Raw genomic sequence first — 27,712 nt, forward strand, 5'->3', positions numbered from 1 at the left:
TGGGAGATACGATGAAGAGAGGAGAGAAATGAGAGAAGATGAGGGGTAAAAATGGAATTATAAAAAAAATTAAAGAGCATGTAAAGTGGCCCTCCACATTTTCTTAATTAATGGCCTATTTATATTATGTGAGGCTATCTTAAAAGGGATGTGCAATAATAAACCCTTGAACAAAAAAAATAAAAATAAAAAATGCAAGTGTTATACGTATACCATCTTAATGTTGATATATTTTTCTTTAGGCTCAGTTTGGAAGGAGTATAAATACGAATATGTATAGTGTAAATACATACAAAACAATACAAGGTTTTGCACTCTACATTTGTATTTGTATTCATTCCAAATTGAGCCTTCTTCCAAATTAAGCATTAGGAAAGAGGTTGGGTTCTACTATGATATAGAAAAGATATGATATTGAAAAAACTTATGACCATTCAACCATTATCATAAATGTAGTAGCCAATCAGATGATATTTATCAAAATTTATGGATGAATTTTGATTAGTCAAAGCTCTTCCCATACCATATCTTTTCCACATCATAGATTTTTCCTAGATTTAAATCTTAATTTTTAAAATTATGATAAAGTAATGACCCCAGTGAGTTGTTGAAAATCAGGACAGTTATTTTTACCAATTTATTTAGAAATTTAAAAACAGACGATCCAAAAAACCGGAATGGCAACCGGTTCGTGGTTTAACGGTATCCGGTCCGGTTTGAGAATGGCTACACTGGTCTAGAGACTAGGAGGACCAGTCCACCAGCGGACCAGGGGATAGAATTTTATCCACGACCTTTCCTACACGAGGAAAAAGCCACGTGCAGACACGGACAATTTGGCATGTCAATGGTGTTGTCGGCAAAGCCCTATCACGTGACGGTGAAAGGCAAGCGGAGATCACGCTGTATCGACGCTCCAATCCTCGATTGCAACGATCACAAACAACCAAACTGCCGAAAGCATCCAACCTATTCTTCTTCCTTTGAAGGAAAGAAAAAACGAGGAAGAAAAAGGAAACCAAAAAGCTGAAGCAGAATAATCCAAACAGAACCAGAAAAAAAGGCATTTTCTCCAGCTCCACCTCTACGGTCTACCACCTTCGGAGTTTTCTCTCTCATCATATTTATTAGTATCCGTACACGGCTTTGGATCGCTGTTGCTACTTCATTAGAAGCGGAAATGTTAATCCGCCAATTTTCTATAGCTGGTGCGCGATCTCTGTTCGAGGAAATGGATGAATGAAGCTTCTCTTGGTATTGGTAATGACCTATCTCAATTGCTCCGGTTCGAGTTTCCTAGCATCGGATATGGTTGGTTGAAGCTAAGGTAGAAGCTCTACAAGTTAATTAAGATTTTTGATTTTGCTGGGTGGTTCTGATTTCTTGAGCATTTGCGGAACAATGTCGTTCTTTGTGGGGTTGTTTTTCGGAATTGCTCTCGGTGTTGGCCTGATCGTGGCTTTTGTCCATTCCGAGAATATCCGTTCAAAACGCCGCTCTGAATTGGTATGTAATTTGGATCCTCCGTGCAGCATTTTGAATTTTTATTTTGCTTTTTTTTTTTTTTCTTTGGGTTGATATTTGTTTGTTTTTTTTTTCCTGCCTGTTGTAGGCGACAACGGTGGCGGCTTTCTCGAAGATGACAGTGGCAGATTCGAGGAAGATTCTTCCAGCGGAACATTACCCTTCGTGGGTTGTTTTCTCACAGCGACAGAAGTTGAGTTTTAGTTGTAATTTTGTTTTGCTTCATCTATTTTTTGCTACTTCTTTGTGGACCGATGTTCTCTTTTTTTCCCCTTTACAGTTAACTTGGCTTAACCTTCAGCTTACGAAGATATGGCCATATGTCAACGAGGTGGTTTTCTTGCCTGTACTAGAGTTTCTGTTGTATTTGTTGGTATGGAATTAAAAATTCTTTTGATGACATGACGTGATTCATTGTTTTTATGTGGTGATGCAGGCGGCATCTGAGCTGATAAGAAATTCTGTTGAGCCAGTTCTCGAGCAATATAGACCGGCCATCTTAGCTTCTCTTAAATTTTCAAAGTTGACTCTAGGTACTGTGGCTCCACAGTTTACAGGTTAGTCTGATTTGCTGCGTTATAGCTTCTATCTAGACTCTTAGAGTATCATTTGCTGCACCATTCAGGTGGTAAAGTTTGAGTATATTGTCTTATATATATGTTGTCTTATATTCTCATGTCTACTTCTTCATCTCGTTATACATTCCTAGGGTGCTTAACCTTCAAAAGATTGCTTTGGTTATATCTATCTAGGATATCTACTAGGTTTGGTGTCAGTGATGTAACTAATATTTTTTTTTCATACTAATAAAAGAAATTTTATTGAAAACAGAAAAATGTTATGCTTATTAGTCATTGCAATTTTGCAAATTGCAAGAAGAAACAATGTGATATTCTCATATTCCATTGCTTGAGAGGAAAAGCTTTAGCTTCAGGAGTGGTGATATTATGGATTTTCCTTTTTAATTATCCTTTATGTATTTTCTAAACTTGGTGTAGTTCCATGCCCACGAAAAAATCAATGCATATGAATCCCTAGTAAGTTACATCAAGATAGTTTTATGTTGAAGTCCCATTATCGAGTGTAACTTGATATTGGCTGCATTTATGGCTTCCTTACTGCTGCAGCAAACTTTAGCTTGCTGCTCTTTGGAGTGTCTAGTACTTACAAGTTACAAAATGTCAAGCCTGGAAATTTCCACATATACTGATGCAACAGCTTGCCAGACTTTCATATTTAGCCATAAAATTGTGAACTGGAGCTTTGGATAAGATATCACAGGCTTGAGCTGTCCTAACTGCTGAGTGTGAGTAAGAAAAATAGGCACTGAGAAACTGATATATTCTTTAATTCTTTTGAGAAATTTAAATGTCAAATAATGCTTCTGTGATCAAAGATGGCAAAGGCCTTTGAATGCTATCAAATGACAGATGGGATATTTGGCTATTAGATACTAAGGTAAGACTGCAAGTTTTGGATTATGAGATTTAAGATAGTGAACCCTTCAAAACTTTGTTATAAGGTGTCAACATTTAGGATGTGGCAATAACCTGGCTACTAGAAATTGCATAAGCAAGTTGCTATGTGTTTCTCGAGAGTTGAACCTTTAGATTAAATTTAGCTACAACCATAGTTGTAGTGTGACAAATTGCTTGGTGGGGGATTATGCTTTGCTATACTGAATTTAATTTGGATTTATAGTAAAATTTTTGAAATTCAGCTATACTTGGGACAATATCACTAAATTGAATTGTTCACAAGGATTTTTTATTGATAAAAGTGAGAAAGAACGTGAGTTATATATGGTATTAGCTGTGGACAGAACCACAGAAAAGATAAAAGGTTTGTTTTATGGTTTTTCTACATTCATTTGAAGCCTCTTGCAGAAGTGGGATATCCACTTCATATGGTATTTTCTACCATATTGTATTTCCTGCCTCTCGAAGTAGTTTGGAGGGTAGGACTACTATGTATATTATACTTTCTATTCTCAACAAAATTTACTGTTAATTTAGTTAAAGAATTTTGCTAATGTCATGGGGTCTTCCCTTGTTTAGATTTATTTTAGTGAGCATGATCCTTTGTAGGATGCTGATTTGGGCAGAGGGAGGGAGTAGTTAGTCTGCTCAAATCATTCTTATTCAACTTTACATAAGAAATTCATTGGGATTATGGGATTATGTGCATTGTCGGGGCACTGAGCATTGTGAGAATGAGATACCTGGTCATCCATTAACCCACCTTTTCTGCCTAATCTGTCTTTACATGCACTATATGCATGTGACATCTTGTATATATAATTGGTTGTATAAAATTGTAGCATAAAATATGAAGCTTAAGTTTTCTTTCTTATTCTATTCTGTGAAAGAGCTTAGTGATTTCTGAAGAAGTTGGTCCTGAAGCTTATATAACCTGTTGCTATTCTTCAGGAGTTTCAATTATTGAAGATGGAAGTGATGGCATTACCATGGAATTGGAGTTGCAGTGGGATGGAAACCCAAGTATCATACTTGATATCAAGACTTTACTTGGAGTGGCACTACCAGTGCAGGTACATATAAATTATTGATTACATCTTCTTGAAGGTTGTATTATGTAAAAGCTGTTCTTTATGCTTTATCTTTACCCTTAGAAATTGTTGAAAGAAAAAAATTTCCTTACCAAAGATTTTTTTTTTTTTTTTGAGAAAAAAGTTTAAGTAATATATTAGACAAAAAGCATAAACCAAATCTGCACAACAAGGAGCTGTGCAGTGCCCAATCAAAAGCTGTACATCAACCAAAATGCTTACCCTGTATGCATAGATACAAAAAGTGCTCTATCAATACAAAAAGAGATATAAGATCTATTCCTAAAAGGTTTATGAGATCCAATACATCCTACCCCAAAAACCTTTACATAAATTTTCCTCTGAAACATACACATTTTCAAACATTCTTTTGTTTCCTTCTGTCCATGTTGTCCATATCACTAAAGCTGACCCTACTCCCAAATGACCTTGCCTTCTTTAGAGTGACCCTTCAAATGCCAACTCTGAAGCACTGCTAGCACATTGTCTGGGAAACAAAACTGAGCTTCAAACAGCCCCAAAAACTTTGTCCAAAGGAGGCGAGCAACTCTGCAATGGATCAGTAAATGATCTGAGTCTTCAGATGCTTCCCCACACATTATGCACTTGCTAGGCAGCACACTCATCCCTCTTCTGGCCAAAACCTCTGCAGTCAAATATTTGCCCGACACTGCCACCCATAATAAAAAAGCAGCTTTTGGAGGGGCTGCTGATTTCCATACTGCAGCTTCTGGGAAACCCACCACCTCCACCTCCGTGAGTTTATTATAGAAAGATCTCATTGTGAAAAAAACTTCTTTACCCCACTTCCAAATTCTCATATCTCTACCTGTAGAGCCAGGAGTTATACCAGATAGATGCTGCATCAGCTCTATCCACTGCCCGACCTCCCAATTGTTTAAATTCCTTCTAAACACTGGACACCAAACTGCAATATCTCCTACCCGAGCAAAAGCCTCTGCAACCATGCAGTCTTTGTTTTAAGCAATCTCATAAAGGTTGGGGAAACTCTGATAAATAGGCTGATCCCCACACCAAATATCAGTCCAGAATTTGATTCTTGTGCCATCATCCCACTGTGTATCTATTTCCTTTTCTGAATTCCTCCAACGCTTTTTGAATTACTCTCCATATAGCACACCCACGAGACATTCTTGTCACTGCTGGCTCCCATTGTGAAAAACCTGCTCCGTACTTAGCTAGAATAATCCTTCTCCATAATTCATCAGGCTGTTCATTCCACCTCCAAAGCCACTTGGCAAGACAGACTAGATTAAATTTTCTCAGCTTCCTCACCCCCAATCCCCCTGCTTTCTTTGGGCTACACACTTTGTTCCACTTGACCAGGTGCAGTTAACTTATGCTTCCATCCTTCCCACAGAAAATCACGCATTTTCTTTTCAACTACCTTAGCCATGCTAGCTGGAATAAGGAACAAAGAATGTAGGTAAGTGGGAAGAGAGGAGAGGACACTTTTAATCAACACCACCTTTCCTCCCTTTGACAGGTATCTTCCTTTCCAAGAAGCCAATCTCCACCTTTTCCACTATAGGCCAAAATTTTCTTAGTGTGACATTTCTCTCCTAAAGGCATCCACAAATACCTAGTGGGCAGCTTTCCCAGTTTGCAACCCACACTCACCGCCAACTGCCTCCACATTTGCTTCCTTCCCCAAATGGCATAAGTTCACTCTTATGAAGATTAATCTTTTTTTTTTTTTTTTTTTTGGATTGGAAACAGTAACTTTCATCAATTTGTTAGGAAACTTAGTACAAACTGTCACCTTCAAAAGCAAGGTGACCCCTCATCAAATTACAAACAGGCCCAAAAAAGGTTCTACCTACTAACTCCTTTTTTTTTTTATCAATCTACTAACTCCTTGCTTTGCTAAAGTATCGGCCATTGCATTGGCTGGTCTCCTAGTCCATTTAAATCTGACTTCAAGCTCCCTTGTTAGTTGCATAATCTCCCTTACAGGTTGTCTAAGGGACCAGGCACCTAAGCTGCTTGTTTGCATCCATTTTCTTACCAGTTTCAATCTCTTTCCACTTCCAACTACTGAAAAACCAGCTGTTTAGCCAGCTTGAGCCCCTATAGGAGTGCTAGAACTTCTGTTCTAAAAGGGACCAGCTCTTATGAAGATTAGTCTTGAGGCCAAAAACAACTTCAAACCAAGGTTTAAAATATCGTAATGTATCAGCCCGTATTGGTCGATACGTACCATTCCAATAAGAACCCGATACACGGAACGCATATAAATTATCTGTTCCATTTCTTTTCGTATGCATCAGCCGATACGGGCCCGTATCGGTCTGTTTCGGATATGTATCGGTCAATACGAGCCCGAAATAGGTCGATACAATCCGAATCGTTTTGGTTCCCCTTCTTCCATTAATTTGGTTAATGTATATTTAATACCAAATCTCTCTCATTAATGTAGTTTCATACTCCTATCTTTATGTCTAGCTTCATTAATTAATCCTATATTTAAAGCAAATTTAAATTCAAATTTGAATTTTAGCGCCTCTCATTAATTCGATTAATTAATGATCCTCTCTCATTAATTTCATTTTGTTAGTATAAAAACTACAAATATTAACAGTAGGAGAGAGGGAAGAGTGTTGGAAGCTGAAACAGGAGTTGCAGGAAATCATAAGGAAAGAGGAGATAAGTTGGAGACAAAAGTCTAGGTGTAAGTGGCTGAAGGAGGGAGATGGGAATGCCAATTTTTTTCATACCTTAGCAAATGGAAGGAAGAGGAAGAATTTTGTGGGGAGGCTGGATTGGAATGGGGAAGTGATTACAAGTGAGGAGGAGATGTCAAGAGCCTTTGTGGAGCATTTCAAATCCATTTATGACAGCCCAAGAAGAGAGAGAGAGAAGAAATTCCTGACCTTGATTGGCTACCTGGGAATAGGGTTTTGATAGATCAACTAGAAAAGAATTTTGAAGTCCAAGAAGTAAAATATGCTATTTTTTCAATGGAAAGATCTAAAGCCCCAGGCCCAGATGGTTTCACGGTGGCCTTTTACCAAGATTGTTGGGATATTATAGGTGGTGACCTAATGGAGGTCTTCTTGGAATTCTTTGAGAGAGGTAAGATAAATTCAGGTGCCAATGCTACTTTTATAGCTTTGATGCCTAAAAAGATAAATGCAAACCACCCAAAGGATTTTAGGCCCATAAGCCTAATTGGGAGTATGTATAAGGTAATCTCAAAGGTCTTGGCAGAAAGAATCAAAAAGGTACTACCATCCTTGATTTCTCCGAACCAAGGGGCGTTTGTGTCAGGAAGACATTATTGATTAGATCCTTATTGCCAATGAATGTGTGGATTACGGAAAAAGACAAGGAGAAAAGGGTCTGATTTGCAAACTGGATTTGGAAAAGGCCTATGATTTGGTAGACTGGGACTTTTTACTGGAAGTATTGAGCATAAGAGGATTTGGAGGAAGGTGGTGCATGTGGGTTAAGGGTTGTATCTCTTCTTGTCACTACTCCATTCTAGTAAATGGGGTAGCCAAGGATTTCTTCCCAGTAAAGAGAGGTTTAAGACAAGGGGGCCCTCTTTCTCCTTTCCTTTTCACCCTAATAGTTGATGTGTTGAGTATCCAGATTACTAGAGTTGATGCTAGAAATATGCTTAGAGGGTGGAGAGTAGGGAGGGAGGAAATAGTTGTAACCCACCTTCAATTTACTGATGACTTGATTCTCTTTTGTGAAGGAGATCTGAAGGAGTTGGAAAATTTAAAGGTCTTGGTAGAGAATTTTGAAAAGGTCTCCAACTTGAGAGTAAATTGGAATAAAAGTTGTGTAGCTGGAATTAATAGGCAAGAAGTTCAGGTGCCATCGTTGGCTAGATCTCTAGGTTGTGAGGTAAGTGATTGGCCTCTTAAGTATTTAGTCTTACCTTTGGGAGGAAACCCGAGGTCTGTTAGCTTTTGGTACCCAGTCTTGGAAAGATTCTCAAAAAGACTAGCGGGTTGGAAAAGGAACTACATCTCTTTAGGGGGTAGAATCACTCTAATTAAGTCAACACTAGCAAATTTGCCAGTGTATTTTTTGTCTACCTTCAAATCGTCTGTTAAGATTGCAAACCAGATTGAAAAAAATAACGAGAGATTTTCTGTGGGAACCTGGAGAAACCAAAAAGGGTCATAGGGTAAAATGGGAAGTGGTGTCTAGAAAGAAAGACAAAGGGGGTTTAGGGATCGGAAATATTAGAATAAGAAATGCAACTTTGTTAGGCAAATGGTTATGGAGGTTTTCTAAGGAGCAAGAGAGTCTATGGCATAGGGTGATAAGAAGTACTCATGAAATGGCAGCAAATGGATGGGACGCTGGACTCGACCCAAGGACTTCATGGTTTTCCCCGTGGAAAGATATTGTTGGTATCTTACCTATCTTCTCTCCTTTCATCAGGTATGATGCTTGCATGTGTAATAAGATTCTTTTTTGGGAGGACTTGTGGATTGGGGAATCTCCCCTTGAGGATAGATTCCCAAACCTATATTCCCTTTCTTTGAAAAAATCTCAATTTTTCTCTTCTTTCCGTGCTTCTGGGGATTCTTAGGATTTGGGACTAAGGGGAGGTTTGAGGGACTCAGAAGTAGATTTAGCAAATGATATTTTTCTCTTCTAAGTTCGGTTTTTCTAGACCACTCTTCTTTGGACAGTAGAATTTGGACAAAAACTTCTACAGGTAGTTTTTCTTGTTCTTCGTTTTTCAATGCTATGGTCCTTCCTTCTCACCCGGTTTCCTCTTTTCCTGTTAAAGAAGTTTGGAGCGCTCCGGTCCCCCCAAAAGTAAGGGCTTTTTGTTGGGAAGTGGTTCTCCAAAAAATCAATACCTTGGAAGTGCTTCAAAGAAAGAGACCAAATTGGTGCTTGTCACCTCATGTCTGCGGCCTTTGCTTGAGGAGTGGTGAGACGGTGAATCACCTATTAATTTCTTGTCCTTTTAGTGCTCTAATTTGGGGTTGGTTCTCCTCTCTCTTTGATTGTAGGTGTACTCCTCCCACAAATGTAGCGGATTTATTTGACCCTAGCTTTTTCCAACAACCAAAGAAGAAAGGAAGGGTGATGTGGAGAACAACGAGGGCAGCTATCTTGTGGGCAGTGTGGGAAGAGAGAAACAATAGGATTTTCCAAGGGAAAGAAAAATCAGCTCCTGAAGTTATTGAAGGGATCACCATCAAGGCAGTACATTGGCTGAAAACTCTTGACTTGTTCAAGGATGTCTCTATAGATGATTTGATTAGAGGTTGGAGTATTTTAGCAAGGTCTTCTACTTCATCACCTACCATACAAGCAGTTTGGTCCCCTCCTTTGCAGTGTAACGTCAAACTGAACTTTGATGGCAGCTCTATTGGGAACCCCAGACCTTCTGAAATAGGGGGTGTGTTTAGAGATGCAGAAGGAAAAATCCTAGCTTTGTATTCTGGTCCAATAGGTTTGGGGACTCGCTTAGAGCTGAAGTTTTGGCGCTCCTCCAGGGGCTCAGATAGGCCAAGCAATTGGGATTTCAACAGTTAGAAGTGGAGGGGATTCAAAATTAGTAGTAGGTTGGCTGCAATCAAATAGTTTGGGAACGTGGTCCCTTAGACAACATGTAAGGGGATTATTGAGCCTCACAAGGGAGCTGGGTGCAAAAGTGTATTGGTCTAGGAGGTCAGCAAATGCTTTAGCTGACAACCTAGCAAAACAAGGGGTGAATCAGGAGGTTTTGTTTTGTGCAGTGTTGTAAGATATTTGTTATTCAGGGGTCACTTTTTATTTTGGAAGGTGACAGTTGTTTCTTCTGGTTTTATCTAATGAAAGTTACCGTTTCCTATCGAAAAAAAAACTACAAATATTAACAATAGAAAGACTTGAACCTTGGTCACTAGATTTTAACGCCCATAACTTTGCCACTAAGCCACTCCGATTTGTTTGTTACAATTATATACATTTTTAGTTTTAAGTAAATTTCATCTTTTCTTAGTGGTGCTTATTAATAAATGCTGAAATTAATTATTAGAATTTATATACTAATAAATATTAAGAAATTATATTGATTATTTGAAAAATGATGTATATACATTCACATTTTAGTTTTTTTTTGTTTTTTTCACATTTTAGTTATCCCATCATTTTTCAATGGTTATTAATTATATCTTGATATGTCACATTTTATATAAAAATTAAATTATGGTTTTTTACATTTAAATGACTTATTTACAATCATATAAAACTTGTAAGTATTGTTACTAATATATTTTTATGATTTTGAATTTCCTATCATATTTTTTATCTTGATTTTTCATCCGTATCTATGCGTATCTAAAACGTATCCCGATACGTTTCTTAAAATTGTCTTTCCGATACACCTTGCGTTTCCGATACTTTAAACCTTGCTTCAAACCATGTGAGAATCACATGGATGGCTTCCATCTTCTCCTTAGATGCATCAGCAAAGAACAGAGTGTCATTTGCATATTGTAGTACTGCCACTCCTTCCTCCTCACCCACACTGAAACCCTCCACAAAGCCTCCATCAACTGTCCTCTGCACCATCCTACTCAAAGCCTCCACTACACAAATGAACAATAGGGTGGAAAGGGGGTCCCCCTGCCTCAGGTCTCTTGAGCTGAACGTTCTCCCAACTGATTTCCCATTTAACAGAATTGAAAAGCTAACTTTCGTTATGCACACTTTCATCCAATTCTTCCACTTTCTGCCAAAATTAAATCTCTCCAGCATATAGTCCAAAAAGCCCCAATTTACATGATTGTAGGTCTTTCCCAAATCAACTTTTAACAGCACCCCTGGAACTCCATTTCTCAATCTTGAATCTAACAGCTCATTTGCCACTAAAACCCCATCCATAATCTGTCTCCCGTCCACAAAAGTGTTCTGACTTTCCGAGATTAAAGATCCTATGACTTTACTTGGCCTCTTAGCCAGTACTTTTGATAATATCTTGTAAACGCTTCCTACCAAATTGATCTGCCTAAAGTCTCTCAATCTTTGCTCCTTTCTTTTTTGGGATTAGAGATATGAAGGTGGAATTTAGGCTTATTTCTAGTGCACCATTAAAGTGAAACCTTCAAAGACCTTCATCAAATCTCCCCCTATGAAACTCCATCTTCTCCAAAGATTTGTGTAAAACACAATCTTTTTTGATATGTAACTGATAGAATTTTATTAAGGTATGCATAAGAAGGATTTAAAACATTGTGCTATGCACCATTTTAGGGTAGCTAGCCATCCAAATTAGTATCTTAACTATATTTACAAATCCCCCTTCCCCTAAGGGAATTATACCCCAACACATTCAGTTTCTGTTTACCCCCTATTTTGCAAGCCTATCAGCTATGTTCTCGGCCGATCCTGAAGTTCACCTATAAGGTAAGTAAGAAGATTATTTGAAAAGCTGGTGGACTGATTTGAATGGATGTACCGATCATCCATTGACATGGATGAAGTTCTAGCTAGACAAGGAACAGTAGAATTTGCTGATAACAGTTTCAGATAAATGCCTTGTGAAGAAAAGTAGAAGAAGCTGAAAGGTTTCGGCAGTAGAGAAGAAGAGAGGAGAAGAAAAGAGAGTCGAATGTTGCCAGAATTGAATAGTTCTGGCTGCCAGCCCCTCTTGATTTATATACTTAAAATAAAAGAATGGAAGATTACATGAATACCCTTAGTAGGGCGGCTACTTTAAGTAGCTGAACAGTCACAACTTAAAATAACATAAGCTAATGTGCCTAAGGCCCAATTACTTCCTAACTTAAAATCGGCCCAACTCAACACTCCCCCTCAAGTTGGGAGTAAATGTCACACATTCCTAACTTGCATAGATCATGCTCCAGCTTGTTCCTCGCAACACCTTTTGTAAGAACATCAGCAAGCTGCAAATTAGAAGCAATGTATGGGAGACAAACTTCCCCTGAAGTCACCCTTTCTCTTATGAAATGTCTATCCACTTCAATGTGCTTTGTCCTGTCATGCTGAATTGGGTTGTGGGCAATGTTAATTGTTGCTTGATTATCACAGTACAACATCATAGGTTATTCTGCCTCAACACCAATCTCTCCTAACAAGGAACGGATCCAGATAAGCTCTAAAACTCCATGTGCCATGGCTCTGTATTCAGCTTCTGCACTTGACCTTGCCACAATTGTCTGTTTCTTACTTTTCCACGAGACAATGTTACTCCCAACAAGAGTGCAAACTCCTGATGTAGATCTTCTGTCATCAAGGCATCCTGCTCAATCAACATCTGTATAAGCCTCCAACTTCAACTGTCCATGGTCAGCAAACAGTATGCCTCTGCCTGGGTGTCCCTTCAAATAAGCAAAAATCCTGTCAATAGCCTCCCATTGTTGGACTCGTGGGGCATGCATGTATTGTTTCACCACACTCATTGCATAGGAGATGTCTGGTCTTGTCATACATAAATATAGCAGCCGCCCCACAAGTCTCTGATATCTCCCAATGTCCTTTACCAGCTCACCTTCTGATGCATTAATTCTGTGATTCTGATCAATAGGAGTACTGGTTGCCTTTGTTCCAAGTTTCCCTGTTTCTTGTAAAAGGTTCAAAACATACTTTCTCTAAGAAATGAAAATTCCATGCTTTGATCTTGCAACCTCAATGCCCAAGAAATACCTCAGCTCCCCAAGACCCTTAATTTCAAATTCTTTGTGCAGATTCTTCTTCAAACTGTCAATCTCACTCGGGTCATTTTCTATAACTACAATATCATCCACATAAACAATCAAAACTGACACTAGGGACCCCCTTCACTTCACAAACAAAGTATGGTCTGATTGAGTCTGAGTGTAGCCAAAAGCAATCAAGGCCTTCTTGAACCTGTTAAACCATGCTTTGGGAGATTGTTTTAAACCATAAAGTGACTTTTTCAATCTGCATAACTTTCCCTTTCAACATCGTTGTAGAAACCAGCAGGAAGATCCATATACACTTCTTCTTGCAAATCCCCATTCAGAAAAGCATTTTTTACATCAAGTTAGAAAAGGGGCCAAGAGTATGTAGCAGCAAGAGAGAGAAGGATCCGAACAGAAGTCATCTTTGCAACTGGTGCAAAGGTCTCTAAGTAATCAATGCTATAGGTTTGAGTGTACCCTTTTGCAACCAGTTTGGCCTTATACCTTTTTATACTTCCATTTGCCTTGTATTTAATTGTATAAACCCATCTGCATCCAACAGTCTCATTGCCTTTTGGTAGATCCACAATCTCCCATATCTGATTCTTAATTAAGGTTTCCATCTCTTCCTGCATAGCTATCTTCCACTCAGGTTTAGAGAGAGCCTCACTGACACCCTTGGGTATAGACACGGAGTCAAGGGAAGAAAGGAAAGCACGATAAGAAGGAGAAAGTCCACTGTAGGATAGGTACTATGAGATACAATGAGCAGTACACTTTCTCTTCCCTTTTCTGAGTGCAATAGGAAGGTCCAGGTCATCTGTAATGGGATTAGTAGAATCAATAAGAACTGAAACATTAGAGGGATCAAGAAGAATACCTGAGTCCATGTCAGCCGAATCTGGAGTCTCCAAGGAACCGATAGGAAGTGATGTGGGTTATGCTGCAATGGAATCAACCTCTCTATGAAGTCGTAGGTGTTGTCGTGAGTAACACTGACGCAAGGGAGGTGGTAAGATAGGTAACAAAGGAGGATCGGACACAGGGACTGGAACTGGAAGAGGAATAGACTGCTCACTCATTTCCCCAAAACACTCCCCCTGAGAAGAATCCTTCGAGAAAAAGGATGTGGACTCAAAAAAGGTGACATCCATAGTAACATACTGACTCCTAGAGACGGAGTTATAATAGCAGTACCCTTTCTGATTTTCTGCATATCCAAGAAAAGCACACTTCTTTGCCTTTGGATCGAGTTTCGAGCGATGAGGACCAAGAACATGTGCAAATCAAACACGATCAAAAACCTTGAGAGGGATGTGGAACATCTCCCCCTCATGAAAAAGGAGGCTGAATGGGGTACTGAATCCAAGTACACGAGAGGGCACCCTATTAATCAGGAAAACTGATGTGAGAACTGCATCACCCCAAAACCGAACTGGAACAATGGATGTGATCATCATGCTTCTTGCAATCTCAACAATGTGTCTGTTCTTCCTCTCTGTAACACCATTCTGTTGTGGACTGTAAGAACAACTGCTCTGATCGATAACTCCATACTCTAACAGATACGAAGCAAGGTTCTTCTCAAAATATTCCTTTTCATTGTTTGACTTGAACACCTTCACTGGTACCCCAAACTGTGTTAGGACCATCTGATGAAACTGTCGAACCAAGGACGGTACCTCATCACGGGATCTCATAAAGTAAATCCAAGAATACCGAGAAAAATCATCCACAAATAAAAAAAATATCGGTAGCCACCCATAGAAGGGACATGGTATGGTCCCTACACATCAGTATGAATAACATCAAAAGCAGATGAACATCTTTTATTACTAGCTTTAAATGAATGTCTACAATGTTTTCCAAGCTGACAGCTTTCACACTCTAGAAACAAGAAACGCAAAGAAGGAAAAGACAAATGTTCCAAACGATTATACCAAAGCATAATCTGACTCACAGACTCTAAGTCAAAATCCCTGCTAACATGATGACTTTGATGATGAGGAAGCGCATCCAGGAGGTAGATTCCATTCACCTCACGACCACTCCCAATCGTCCTCTTTGAAACCAGATCCTGCAAAACACAATGGCCAGGAGAAAAAATCACTAAGTAATTCAAGTTCTTAGTCAAACTACCAACAGATAACAAGTTAATACTCAATCTGGGAACATGAAGGACAGAGGGTAGGTAAATGGAATCAGTAATCTTGACAGACCCCTTCCTAGCAATGGGAACATGAGATCCATCGGCTGTGGAAACTCTGTCTCTGCCAGAACAGAGTTGGTAAGAAGAAAAAATAGTGGAACTATGGGTCATGTGCTCTGAGGCTCCAGAATCTATAATCCAAGGAGGTCCCTCCTTACCTGTAGTAGAAACATAGTTTGTAGTGGCATGTGAACTACCTGTATGAGCAAAGGAAGTAGAATGTCCACCACCAGAACCACCTGTACCTAGCTGTCCACCTGTTATCAGATTAGGGCAGACTGTATCTCGCTGATTTAGTAACTGCCCATATCTCTCAAGTTCGGCCCTCACTGCAACAGCTACAACATACTCCAAAGTAGCTGTAGTAGGGGGGCCAGGTAAGTCACCAGTGATTGCCATGTTAGCATTTCCCTTCTTGTTTTTGAGTCTATTCGGCACAAGGTGAGGATGAAGCTTCCAGTAGGTATTTCTCTTGTGTTTAGGCTTCTTATAGTAGTCACAAATCAGATCCTTCTTATCTTCCTTCCTGGTTTCACTGCCACCCCGGTCTCCACTCTGTTTAGGTTTCACAGTACTGACCTGGCTAACTGTTCAAGACCTAAATTCCTCATCATTACATTCCTTCTACTCTCTTCCCCTGATACAAAGGCATATGCCTAAGAGAGAGTAACACTATCCCTGTAAAGGATATGTTGCCTTGCAATGTCATACTCGAGATTGAGACCAGCAAGAAATTCAAAAACCCTATTCTTCTCTAAGAGTTTCTAGTAGGCGGTAGCATCCTTAGTGGTTTCCCAAACCACTATCTCCAAATGGTCAATCTCCTGCAACAAGGTTTTAAGGGCCGAAAAATAAACAACAATAGGTTTATCTCATTGTTTGGTAGAAATAACTTGGTTCCTCAATTGATAGGCCCTAGCAACATTTTCATTCTGTGAGTAGGTTTCTGCAACTCCATCCCAAATTTCCTTAGCTGTATTTGCCCACAAAAAATTTTTACTTATATGGGGCAACATAGAATTGCACAGCCAAGTCATTACCATATAATTTTCCTGTACCCACCGGGACTGTTAGTCTCGGGTTTCACTTCCTCACCAGCGGTATACCCCAACTTCCCACGAGCACCAATGGCCATCTTTGCAAATTGTGACCATTCTAAATAATTTGTACCATCCAACTAACTGTAGTGATGGTCTCATCCCCGAAAAGGTCTCCGACACCTCCTTCCACTGGTCCCATTTCACTCCCCGGTTTGTTCTCAATTCCGTGACCCTCAATAATCCCCAAAAAAGAGGTAAAAGATCACTTTAAGATGAAAGAATATGAAGTAAAACCCTTCAGGCACCACAAACACCCTTCTAGTACCCTAGATGATCCTCCCACAAAAGATTCCCTTTCTGCGGGGCGGGAGAAGAGAGAGAAGAAGCAGCCACTCCCTCCAGAGGCCTCCAAAACAGATGGGACTTGAATCGCCCCTTCAGAAAACTCCAAGGAACCCTAAAAAATTAGGGTGCCACTTCCTAGGTCAAAATTGAAGAGTCCTACAAAAACATGATTCTCCCCCTTTCTCCAGTTCTTCCTGAATTTGATGGGAAACCCTAGACCAGCTATAGGGCAAAACAGATCCACCAAAAAAATCCAAAAACTGGGCTTACTTGAGGTCTTCGATCAGCCTCTCATATCACCATGCAGTCGGCTGATCTAGGGCTGCATGATAAAGCAGCTCAAGAAACCTTCGGTCTGCTCTGATACCAAGTAGAATTTGCTGATAACAGTTTCAGATAAATGCCTTGTGAAGAAAAGTAGAAGAAGCTGAAAGGTTTCAGCAGTAGAGAAGAAGAGAGGAGAAGAAAAGAGAGTGGGATGTTGCCAGAATTGAATAGTTCTGGCCGCCAGCCCCTCTTGATTTATATACTTAAAATAAAAGAATGGAAGATTACATGAATACCCTTAGTAGGGTGGCTACTTTAAGTAGCTGAACCATCACAACTTAAAATAACATAAACTAATGGGCCTAAGGCCCAATTACTTCCTAACTAAACAACTTAAAAATAAAAATAAAAGGCTGGGCCCAATAACTTAATCGGCCCAACTCAACAGGAAGAAATAGAGAACAATTATTTTGAGGATCCATTTCCAATGGAGGAGGTTTCTAATCTTGTTACAGAACCTTTTTTTTTCAATTGTAACTGTTCTCTTTATTAATTGAAATAAAATATGTGTACATTAGAAAGTGCCAAGCACCCCAAACTTATCTTTAGGTAGCATGAGCTACCATACTCATGAAACATTTTTTGTTTATCTACAATGCTAGATATTAGACTCCCCAAATGTTATTCCTCAATAGAATTGAGCCCTTTCCACCCCCTGTTTGGATAGGGCATCAGCAAAACTGTTTGTTTCCCTTCCTGTCCATGGAAATTGAACTGTCCAATCTTGTTGATGTTTCCATAGCCCTGGGTTGCTTTTTAAAAGGTAGTTCACAGTAACTTTAACTTTGGAGTCACCTAACCTTCCACAATCATGTCTCTAAAGTTTAAAGATTTACCAAGCTGAAAGCCTTGTGTACAGCTGAAAGTTATGCACATAACTAATCCCCCTGACCTTGGATCCTGAGTACAATGCCAAAGTTAACCTCACTTATATGGTCTGCTGATGTCATTTGATTGCATTAATGACATCAGCAGCCGCGAAGATGCATAGTGACAAGAAAAAAAAACTCTTGAACCTTTTTCTGATACAAGATATTATTAGATGGTTAGCAGGCGCATGCCCCACAAGATATTCTCTGTAGGCGTATATTTATTATGTAGGGCTTGTGTGCACTGAAATTTGGAGAATGCAGTTTAGCATCAATTTCTTGAATTTTGTGCATCCATACTAGGACTGCAGGAATGATATCCCATGTGTATGAATTGGAGCACTGGATATTTAACTGAATATTCTGCTTATGGTTGCACTGAACTTATTCATGGATCCCATGGATGCAACTTTTTTATTAGTTTCTTTCTCATATTAACAGAAACTGAACACTTTCATTCTTTATCATGTAAAAATTCTCCAATTATTTCTCCTACATATACTGAACATTTTCATTCTTTTTATTCATTTTTCCTTTAACCCTATACTATATATTATCAATTCAAAGCTCTCTCTCTCTCTCTGAAAGAAAGATGCATTTTCATGTCCTTGCTTGCCTGTGGAGCTTTATTAGTGAGTTTATTATTTGAGGAAAAGGATCTAACTGATGTCTAAAATTGGGCTTACAGGTCCTGTCAGGTAGTTAATTGGCTGCTCCTCACCTAGTTTTAATTGATCTTTTGGTTATCTAGGTCAAAAATATTGGCTTCACTGGAGTCTTCAGGTTAATCTTTAAGCCACTGGTTGATGAGTTTCCTTGTTTTGGAGCTGTTTCTTATTCTTTGAGGGAAAAGGTGAAGCATTTCTTTCCATGAACTTTTTTTTTTTCCTAAAGAACATCTATTGCTATGATTTTCATAATTGGCTAAACTGATTTTTGGTGGTAGGCGTATGTGCATATTCTTGGTGTTTGTACAGAAGCATGCAAATATATATATATATATATATATATATATATAAACAAAAATCACTTTTATAATGCAAATATATGTATTGGACACATACAATCATAGATAGATAAATAGAAATTTTGACAAATTTTCTAAATTTTTATGGCAGAAAAAGCTGGATTTTACGCTTAAAGTTATTGGTGGTGATATATCAACAATTCCTGGGCTGTATGATGCCATTGAGGTTTGGAGAAATTTTATTATATTCTTTTCCTCTTACTTGCATCTATAGTTGCTCGTGTTCTGTATTAGGCTGTACAAACTTCCATTATGTAAATGTCATATCATCGCTTGTGCAAAACTGCAAAATATGTAAAGTTTTGGGAATGAATCAATGATCCTTTCATTTTTGTGTGTAACCTCTTCTAATATATAATAAATAAATAAACCCCAAACCCTAAGTACTAAATACTAAACTCCCAAATGCTAAACCCTAAGTTTAGGGTTTTAGGGCTTAATTAGGTTTTATGGTCTTTGGTTTAGGGTTTTATGGTTTTGGATTTTAGGATTTTGGGTTTAGGTTTAGGATTTTAGTGTTTAGTATTTGGATTTTGAGTTTTAGGGTTTAGGGTTTAGGTTTTAGGATTTTGGTTTTGAGGTTTAATATTTAGGGCTTAGGTTTATGATTTAGGGCTTGGAGTTTAGGTTTTAGGATTTAGGATTTTTTGTGTTTAGGTTTTTGGCTTTTGGGTTTTAGGTTTTAGCCCCTTCTAACACTACTGTAGCATAATTCTTCATCTCGGAAATGGTATATAATAAGCTTTTTCTTTAGAAGCCTACGAAATCATTTCTTTTTTTTCTCTTTTTGAAAAGGGAGTTCTTAACTGCTCTCCTTCTCCCCCTTTCTTTTTTTCATCCACTACTACTTGTCCACGTTGCACCCACCATGCCATGTCATCACCTTCTTCAACCTATCTCCGTTCCCACATCATCACTTTGACTTCCGATGTTTACCCAGACTTTCCTCCACAGTCCATGCAGCAAATCCTACAATCGGGGGATAGCTTCTGGTTTAACTTATATTATCTCTACTTTCGCAGGATAATGATCAATTACATTGGTTGCTTCAAGAACTCCTCCATAGGCCATGGCTATCTTCCCCAGAATGGCTTCTGTCCATAGGTTGAATGGTAGCCCTAAAAGCTTCAAATATAATAATCCCCCTCCTTTTTGCTTTTTGAACTGCAAGGATACCACCTTTCCACCACTACGTTCCCTGCATTAGTCTCAACTATGCTATGGCGAACCTTGGCTGCACATTCCTTGCATCCAATATAGCTTTGTTAGACTCAAATGGCATTAATATCACACTTTCTTTCAACTCCAACTTGCTTACTACTTCCAGAATCGGGCACCAGTCCTTAAACTCCTGTAAAGACACCACCATTCTTTTCTCCCAAATTTCCTATCGCCATTTACCACCAACTTCAGAGCCACCATAGAACAGAGCAGTGGTATCTCCAAACCTCTCTTTCCAACCTCGGGCTCTTCTGACTTCTCCTAACTTGTACTATTACTCTCTTTAATATTTTCCTCCTCTACTTCCATCTTGTTTATCATTAAGCGTTCCTGTAACAATTCTACAACTGCCTTCCATTCAGCCTTGTTTTTGCCTTCAGGGAAACAAATGAGTTGTTTTTGAGCATACCTGAACTGCTCTTTCAGCACTAGAAACCATCCTTTCAAGTTTTTCCTTTGTTCTGCTACATAAGAATATTCTTGGATAAGGAGAGAAGCAAAGAAGCTATCATAGAGACTATTACAATTAGAGTGGTCCATTGGCTGAAATCCTTGGATATCTTTTCTCTGTCTCAATGGATGGCATCCTCTTAAATTGGAAGGAAGTGGCTATTCTATTTTTAATCAAGGATGTCATGACTCCTACTTGGTCTCCAACAGAAAGAGGGTTTGTTAAGCTCAATTTTGATGGGAAGCAGTTTGGGTAATCCAGGTATGTCAGGAATAGGAGTGTTTAGAGATGAAGAGGGAAAAATAATGGTTTTTTATTCTGGCCCAAACGAGCAGGAGATTTTCTAAGAACTGAGGTTTTGGCATTAATTGAAGGGGTACAAAGGGAAAGATCTTCGAACATTAAAATGTTTATTGAAGGGGACTCCAAATTGGTTGTGGGGTGAGGAGGCAAAACTGTGGAGTTATAATAATGAAAGGAAATTCAAACGCTTCATACGAAGTATGGAAGTGAGAATATGATGGGTCAAAAGGAGTGCAAACTCCCTTGCTGATGCTCTTGGTAAACAAGGGGTGGGTAGAGATCAATTGTTTTGGACACAGTTGTAAAAAGAAGAATAGTTTCTATGAGGAGAGATAAGAAGGTTTATCTCTCATTGTTTGTATGTCTGTATTGTACTCATAAGCTACATCTATACTATTGATGAATTTTACAGTTATTAATAAAAAAATAACTTCTTCCCTCTAGTTTCAACGATATATTCCACCCTTGTTTTCACTAAATGTATCACCATGTCCAGAAACCCTTTGAACCATTCAATTACCTCTCCAACCAAAAAGACATTAGCCCTCTTTCTTCCTGTCCCTTAACGACACCTTACCTCTGATTTTACTTTCTTTAAGTATAAACTTTTTCACCTCAACGCTGAGCTCCTTCCAGCATTTCTACTCAGTGTAGAAAACTCATTCCACCATTTCTGACAGTGAAACTCAAAGTCTGAAGATTGTTATAACTTCAATTTTGTACATTAGATGGATCAGTAACCAGTATTAGGGGTTCAAGACGGATACCCAACTAAAAGAATTCACACAGCACCAGACCCATTTAAATTTTAGTAATTGCTCAACCTGAACCAATCCAAGTTGCAACCACCAGTATGAGAAAATCTGATAGAAGGACAAGAAAGTTTCCGGTCACTGTAAGTTTATGTGAAGGGTCATAGCTTAGCTCATATCCTTTAGAACTTGTTTTTAACAAAAGAATTAGAGAAATTTGCATCAATGTAAATTTCTAGGAACAAGAAATGTGAAAATTTTGGTAAGTAGATTAATCAACTGATTGATGAAGGATCAATCCCTTATCCTATTATAAATCTTGTATAGGCCAGAAGAAAAGAGTATCCCCCAAGGTGCTCAAACTAAGCATTAATTGAATTTACTGCACTTGGTGATCAGCACATCCCGCCCTTAAACCCATTAACTTAAGTCTCCTTATATCCTCCCATCCAACTGAACGTCTTTCACCATTATAGTAACTTTTCTAGTATATACTGGACAGAGTTGTTGTGCCTTCAAACAGAAAAAGAACTTAAAATAGAAAAAATAACTTGGTTGGTACTCATGAGAATATCCCTTTCTAATAAGTTTTGCAGAACAATGTTTTTGATCTTCTTCTAGTTATGTTTATCTGATGTTGTTATTCTCCTTGCAATTATGTATTAGTCAGAAAAAGAAAAAAAAGAAATGGGTAGGGATTAATTCCAACATGCTGCATTCTGACCAGCTTAACCACCAAAAAAATGGTGAATATATGGTTAATTGGATTTTTTTTCGAGCTTTGTATCTATTGAGGTGTAAGCTTGTGTGATATCTAATACTTTGTATAATGATATTAGTATATCCACTCATGCAGGGAACAATTCGTGATGCCATTGAGGATTCCCTAATATGGCCAGTTCGGAAAGTTGTTCCTATTTTACCTGGGGATTATAGGTATTGCATTCTAACAACAAGGTTGAACTACTTATGTAGTGGACCAAATGAAAGAAATTTATAACATCTACCAATATTCTTGGAAGACATGTATCATGTATGATGTGTGCAAAAGGTTCTACATGTCAGTCCTGACTGAAAATCATCCAATCTATTCTTTTTGGGAAAATGAGGAGGAAAATTGTGGGGAACCTGCATATTTGTAATGATCATGTTGTTCGGTCATTGAATTGTGTCAGGAAATCTTTTAGGCAGAGCAGTTCAAAGTTGGTCCTACCATCCATTAATGTCCACTGTGTGAGCTAGATTTGTGGTTGATCAATATTATGGTTTTCACATTGAGTCATTAGATGCACATATTTAATCCTCAGGTAAGCAGTAATATTGTCTTATTATATTTCTAACACTTCTACCTGTAACTTTGTTGTTAGTGATCTAGAGTTAAAGCCTGTTGGGACGTTAAATGTGAAGCTTGTTCAAGCCAAGGAATTAACAAATAAAGATATCATTGGGAAATCTGATCCATATGCTGTATTATACATACGCCCATTACGTGACAGAATGAAAACCAGCAAAACAATTGTTCGTGAATTCTACATTCTTTGTCCATTTTCTGTTTGTTTTTTCTTTTCCCCTCTTGTCAGTTTAATAATGCAAATGCCTTCTCTTGTTTCTCTTTCAGAACAACCAGTTAAATCCAATCTGGAATGAACACTTTGAGTTTATAGTTGAAGATGCATCTACTCAAAACTTAGTAGTAAAAATTTTCGATAATGAAGGAGTTCAGTCATCTGAATTCATTGGATGTGCTCAGTTGCCGCTAAATAGTCTTGAGCCTGGTAAAGTGAAGGATGTGTGGTTGAAATTGGTCAAAGATTTGGAAATCCAGAGAGATAATAAAAATAGGGGTCAGGTGAGAAAATTAAATGCATCATTTTCTTTTCCTTTTCCAGTATTCGAGCAATGATATTTTATTGGTTAATTTATCAAAAAAGAATGTTAGTTATCTTTCATCCTGCTTGGAGTTACAATTACTCTTTTGAAAGAGTAATCAAAATTTTATTCTAGTATAAATATGTGTTTAGGATGTACAATAATGTGCTATGCCTAAAAAGCCAAGAGATTACTGCTTAGATTATGTTTTCTTTGTATTAGAATTTACAAGTAAAAAGATAAAGGTCTTATATTTTGGCAGAGGTAAAAAAGCATTATCATTATCATGGTTGTCAAGGTGTTTCCTAGATGATTAGGTGTAGCACCCTTGGCTGGGCTCACTTGACTTATAGCAATAAGGCACCTATTTAGGTGACTAGGTGCCCGTCTAGGTGAAAGAAATGACAAAGAAACTGCCTTATTATAATATCATTGTTATTTCTACATCTTAATTATATGTTTCAATTCTTTCTCTCTCTCTCTCTCTCTCTTTCTCTCGCTATATATATATATATATATATATGATGTTTAAAACATCCAAGGGTTTTAAGAAGAGAAATAGAAAGAAAAAAATAGAAGTGTAAAGAGATATTTATTTATTTATTTGTTTGTTTTTCTACTCTCTCTCTCTCTCTCTGTTAAATCAAAAGAAGTATGGTCCAGTACAATGAAATGCTGTACATGTAAACCCATACAAGGACCTCAAAAAAATTCCACCCTCAAAAAGAAGTAGAAACGATATCATATTTAAATAGAATATGAATAGATAACCAATCTCTAAGAACAACCACCATATTGATCACATCTGCTTCAGATGAAGATTTCTCTCAAAAATCCTAGTGTTTCTTTCAACCCATATAGCCCAAAAGATTGCCAAAGGGATGGTCGACCAGCAAATTCTCCCTTTTCTTAGTCATCTCTGAAATCTGTCCATTCTTCCATAATTGTTTTCACTGTACCTCTCTCTTACTTTAAATTAAACAGTGGCTCCACCCTTGTTCTTTTTCTGTTTTGCTTACTAAGTTTCCGAAATTGAGTTATTTACACAATCGTGAACCTTGTGGCATCTTTTGTGGGGTCTCCAAAACCTATGGGCCTAAAAAAATGGCTAGCATGGTTCCTATTATACCAGAATTGCCAGGTTACCATGCTGCATGCAGTTTTCATTTTTGAACGTTGAGACTTTTTCCCTCACTGTCTATAGATCAAGTTTAAGATTATTCATCGTCTTTAGTCATACCAAGTTTAACTATGTTTCCAGGTTAGATTTTTTTTTTCTTTTTTCTTCTTTTTTATAACAGTAATCTCCTTCATCTTTATCAGCAACTGTTTTATCTTCCAGGTTAGGTTATGTCCTTGAGTTTCTCTATTAGAAGACTATCAGTTCTCATTAGGAATTTTGAGATTCTTGAGAAGAGAACTCAGCTGAGTGTGTAAAGTCAACAAAATTCTATGATAAGTATGGTGTGTAAAGTCAACAAAACTCTATGATAAGTATGGTGTGTAAAGTCAACAAAATTCTTTATCAGCAACAAAATTCTTTTTACGTATGATTTTTTTTTTGCAAACTCACTTTCAGATTAGTCCAATAGCATAAAAATCTCTTGGGAGTTGGAAGCTGCTTATTAGCAATCTTTCCTTTCTATTTATGAGTTTGGTACAAAGTTCAAATTCTCTTCTAACATCCTTTTCTTTTGGTTTTTGTTGATGATTTATCTCATGCCTTCTGTTTCTTAGGTTCACTTGGAGCTTTTGTATTGCCCTTTTGGCATGGAAAATACGTTTATAAACCCTTTTGCTCCCCAGTTCTCAATGACCTCCTTAGAGAAGGTCCTTACGAGTGGGGCTAATGGAACTGAGGTTGGTGATATTACAAGATCAGCAACACAGAAGAGAAAGGAGGTTATTGTGAGAGGAGTGCTTTCAGTGACAGTAATATCTGCTGAAGATTTGCCAGTGGTGGATTTGATGGGAAAGGCTGATCCCTATGTTGTTCTCCATATGAAGAAAACCGAAACAAAGAACAAAACTAGGGTAATTCTTGGTTTGTCCATCAAGAAAAATTGGATCAAGTTTTTGTTTATTATGTTCATGTTTTCTTGACTTCCCACTAGTCTGCCATAATTATATAGTGGTCACAGTGGTTGATGGTCATTAATACATCAATCTCAACTAAATTCTTTATGTGGATTATAACAATCAAGATATGATCTTAACTAATGTTGATTTCTCAGGTTGTGAATGAAACCCTCAACCCAGTTTGGAATCAAACCTTTGACTTTGTTGTGGAGGATGCTTTGCATGATATGCTAATATTGGAGGTTTGGGACCATGATACATTTGGAAAGGTAAAATATCCTGCTAATCTCATAATTTCACTCTTCTTGTCTAAGAGTCAGTTGAATTTGAATATTTTCTTTGTTAGCAATTTTTTCCATGTTTAGTCGCACTTATTAGGAAAACAAATATCTTATAGGTCTTAAATAGATATTGATATTTAAATATCCTTGTTAAAACTATTTTGAGAGGATAAATGGAATATGAGTCGTTTCTTGTAATATTAGTAGTAATCTATTTAGGGTTTTAGAACTAGGTAGTGTGGGCTGTGGAACATTTATGGTCAGCTGTATTATATTGGTAAAACATAATGTTCCTGAGTTGACTGATCAACTGGTCCGGCAACTATGGATTTATTGTATTAAAGGAGACTTGAAGAGTATTTACTGCTATTCAAGTTAAACACACTGATTTGTTTAAAACCCCTGATTGGCTTGGGGACAGTACTTTGTCATAGATGTTCTTAAACATTACCACTATTAAGTATTAACTATATTTGTTCATTTGCAGGACTACATGGGGAGATGCATCTTGACACTCACTAGAGTTCTATTAGAAGGAGAATACGCAGATAGCTTCCCCCTAGATGGGGCTAGGTCTGGAAAGCTGAATTTGCATCTGAAGTGGTCAGCACAACCAATATACAGGGATTCCTGATAGATGAGTGCATTGTATACTGTGAATCTTAATTTTCCTGGCATGGACTCCTTGCTCCAGAGAAAAATGTGTAGAAGAAAATTTACTCTCAGCTGCAGTACCTTTTTTTGAATTTGAGGTGCATTTGTTCCTACAGATGCTAAATCTTTAGGGGCTCGTGTAGAAAACTTAGAGTGGTGATTTATTTTTTGTAACCTGAAAATTTTCTTGTGAGGTGTGATAAATGGAAAATCTTGTATTGTGCAGATCAAGGTATGGGTATATATATTTTTCACCTTCTATGCTCTCAGGATGGCATTCCTTCACCGAGTGTCTTTTATTTCTTGCCTTTTCCTTCTTTGTATGTTGTGCATACATCATACTTTCCGCGGTCAATTGTTGTTGACTTCCGTCTAGTGCTTGGCCAATTTCTACCCTAGTTGCTTAGGGATTTAAGCTGAAGAGGAACCCGCTTCCCTTGGTTTGGATCAGAGATGCCAATGAATCAGATTTAGTGGTATACCCGCATTGACCCAACACTATTTGGTTAGGATTGGGTCAGCCTTTGTTGGGTTGGGTTTTTGGGTTGAGGATGTCCCATGTGAAACCAAGGTTCAAATTATCGATATGTATTGGCCCGTATCGTGCCAGTGGCTTCCCAATATGCCCCTACAGGGAGTGTATCGGGGTTCTGACCTGTTCAGGGGGTGGAGGAGCCTTAAACTGGCCCCCCTGAACTGGTTTTGAAAAAAAAATAAAAAAAATGGATGAAAACATTACTGATATCACCCAATACGCCCCTACCGGTGTATCGGATGTATCGATATTTTGAACCTTGTGTGAAACTCGACCTATTCACATTATTGTATTGAAATATTTGCAAATATAGCATTTTTTTTTGGCAATCAACAACAAAATTCATTCATTACGGGGAATGTGGTAAATCACTTCCTCCTGATTACATGCATCAACGTTTTCATCAAAACATGCATGATATGCTAACATATGAGCTAAAACATTATGATACCTATTAATATGTACAAATTTAACATGATCCATGGTATTTACACTATTCTGAATTTGCTCTATGTAGATAGTAGATACAACCCAGCCAATTGAACTCATTGTCTCTGTCAGCTAATTTCTCAGTTATACTTTGAGCATCAGAAAATACATTAACCTTGGCGTAGGTGTAGGCTGTGTAGCCTAACTGTTGTGCTGTTTTGAGACCTTGGATTATGTTCCATCGTTCTGCATCATAACTTTCTTTGGCTCTTTTTTTACCCTTTGTTACAACAATGGAGTTTTAATTGGAGAGTATAACAAAACCAAACCAGCATTACTAGTTGCAGGATCAAAAGACCCACCAGTGAACACTTCAATTGCGAGCTCTTCTTGAGATTGACCCTGATTAATCTCAACATTTAGGTCCAAGTCCAATTGCTCCGGCTGCTGTTGGTCCTGCTAAAGCATGTAATGCTGAGCTTTAAAAACCACAGTTTGGGGATCAATGTGTTTATTCTGAAACACTCCATTGTTTCTTGCATCCCATATTAACCTCATGATCAATGTTTTCAACCTGCTG

At 38.0% G+C, this 27,712-nt stretch overlaps 1 protein-coding gene across 1 annotated transcript; it reads left to right on the forward strand.

Annotated features, from left to right (window-relative positions):
• The first annotated feature begins 913 nt into the window (after nt 1–913).
• On the forward strand, nt 914–26,437 carry LOC104586149 (synaptotagmin-5-like). Its single transcript, XM_088898634.1, has 13 exons — nt 914–1,506; nt 1,613–1,715; nt 1,803–1,855; nt 1,961–2,081; nt 3,954–4,075; nt 18,283–18,384; nt 18,650–18,724; nt 22,142–22,221; nt 22,653–22,803; nt 22,904–23,134; nt 24,892–25,188; nt 25,389–25,502; nt 26,002–26,437. Exons 1-13 carry the CDS (start codon nt 1,402–1,404, stop codon nt 26,146–26,148), a joined length of 1,701 nt encoding a protein of 566 aa, XP_088754760.1. The 5' UTR covers nt 914–1,401; the 3' UTR covers nt 26,149–26,437.
• Nucleotides 26,438–27,712: the final 1,275 nt, after the last annotated feature.

The sequence above is a fragment of the Nelumbo nucifera genome, chromosome 2, assembly GCF_055504915.1.
Source record: "Nelumbo nucifera cultivar China Antique chromosome 2, China Antique-T2T, whole genome shotgun sequence".
Lineage (NCBI taxonomy): Eukaryota > Viridiplantae > Streptophyta > Magnoliopsida > Proteales > Nelumbonaceae > Nelumbo > Nelumbo nucifera.

What these genes read in the sequence shown, in the direction of transcription:
- LOC104586149 (XM_088898634.1), top strand. Translation starts at nt 1,402, where the DNA reads ATGTCGTTCTTTGTGGGGTTGTTTTTCGGAATTGCTCTCGGTGTTGGC. An exon ending in GGCTGTATGATGCCATTGAG is followed by an intron (nt 18,725 to 22,141) that starts GTTTGGAGAAAT and finishes CCACTCATGCAG; the next exon opens with GGAACAATTCGTGATGCCAT. An exon ending in ATTTTACCTGGGGATTATAG is followed by an intron (nt 22,222 to 22,652) that starts GTATTGCATTCT and finishes CTTTGTTGTTAG; the next exon opens with TGATCTAGAGTTAAAGCCTG.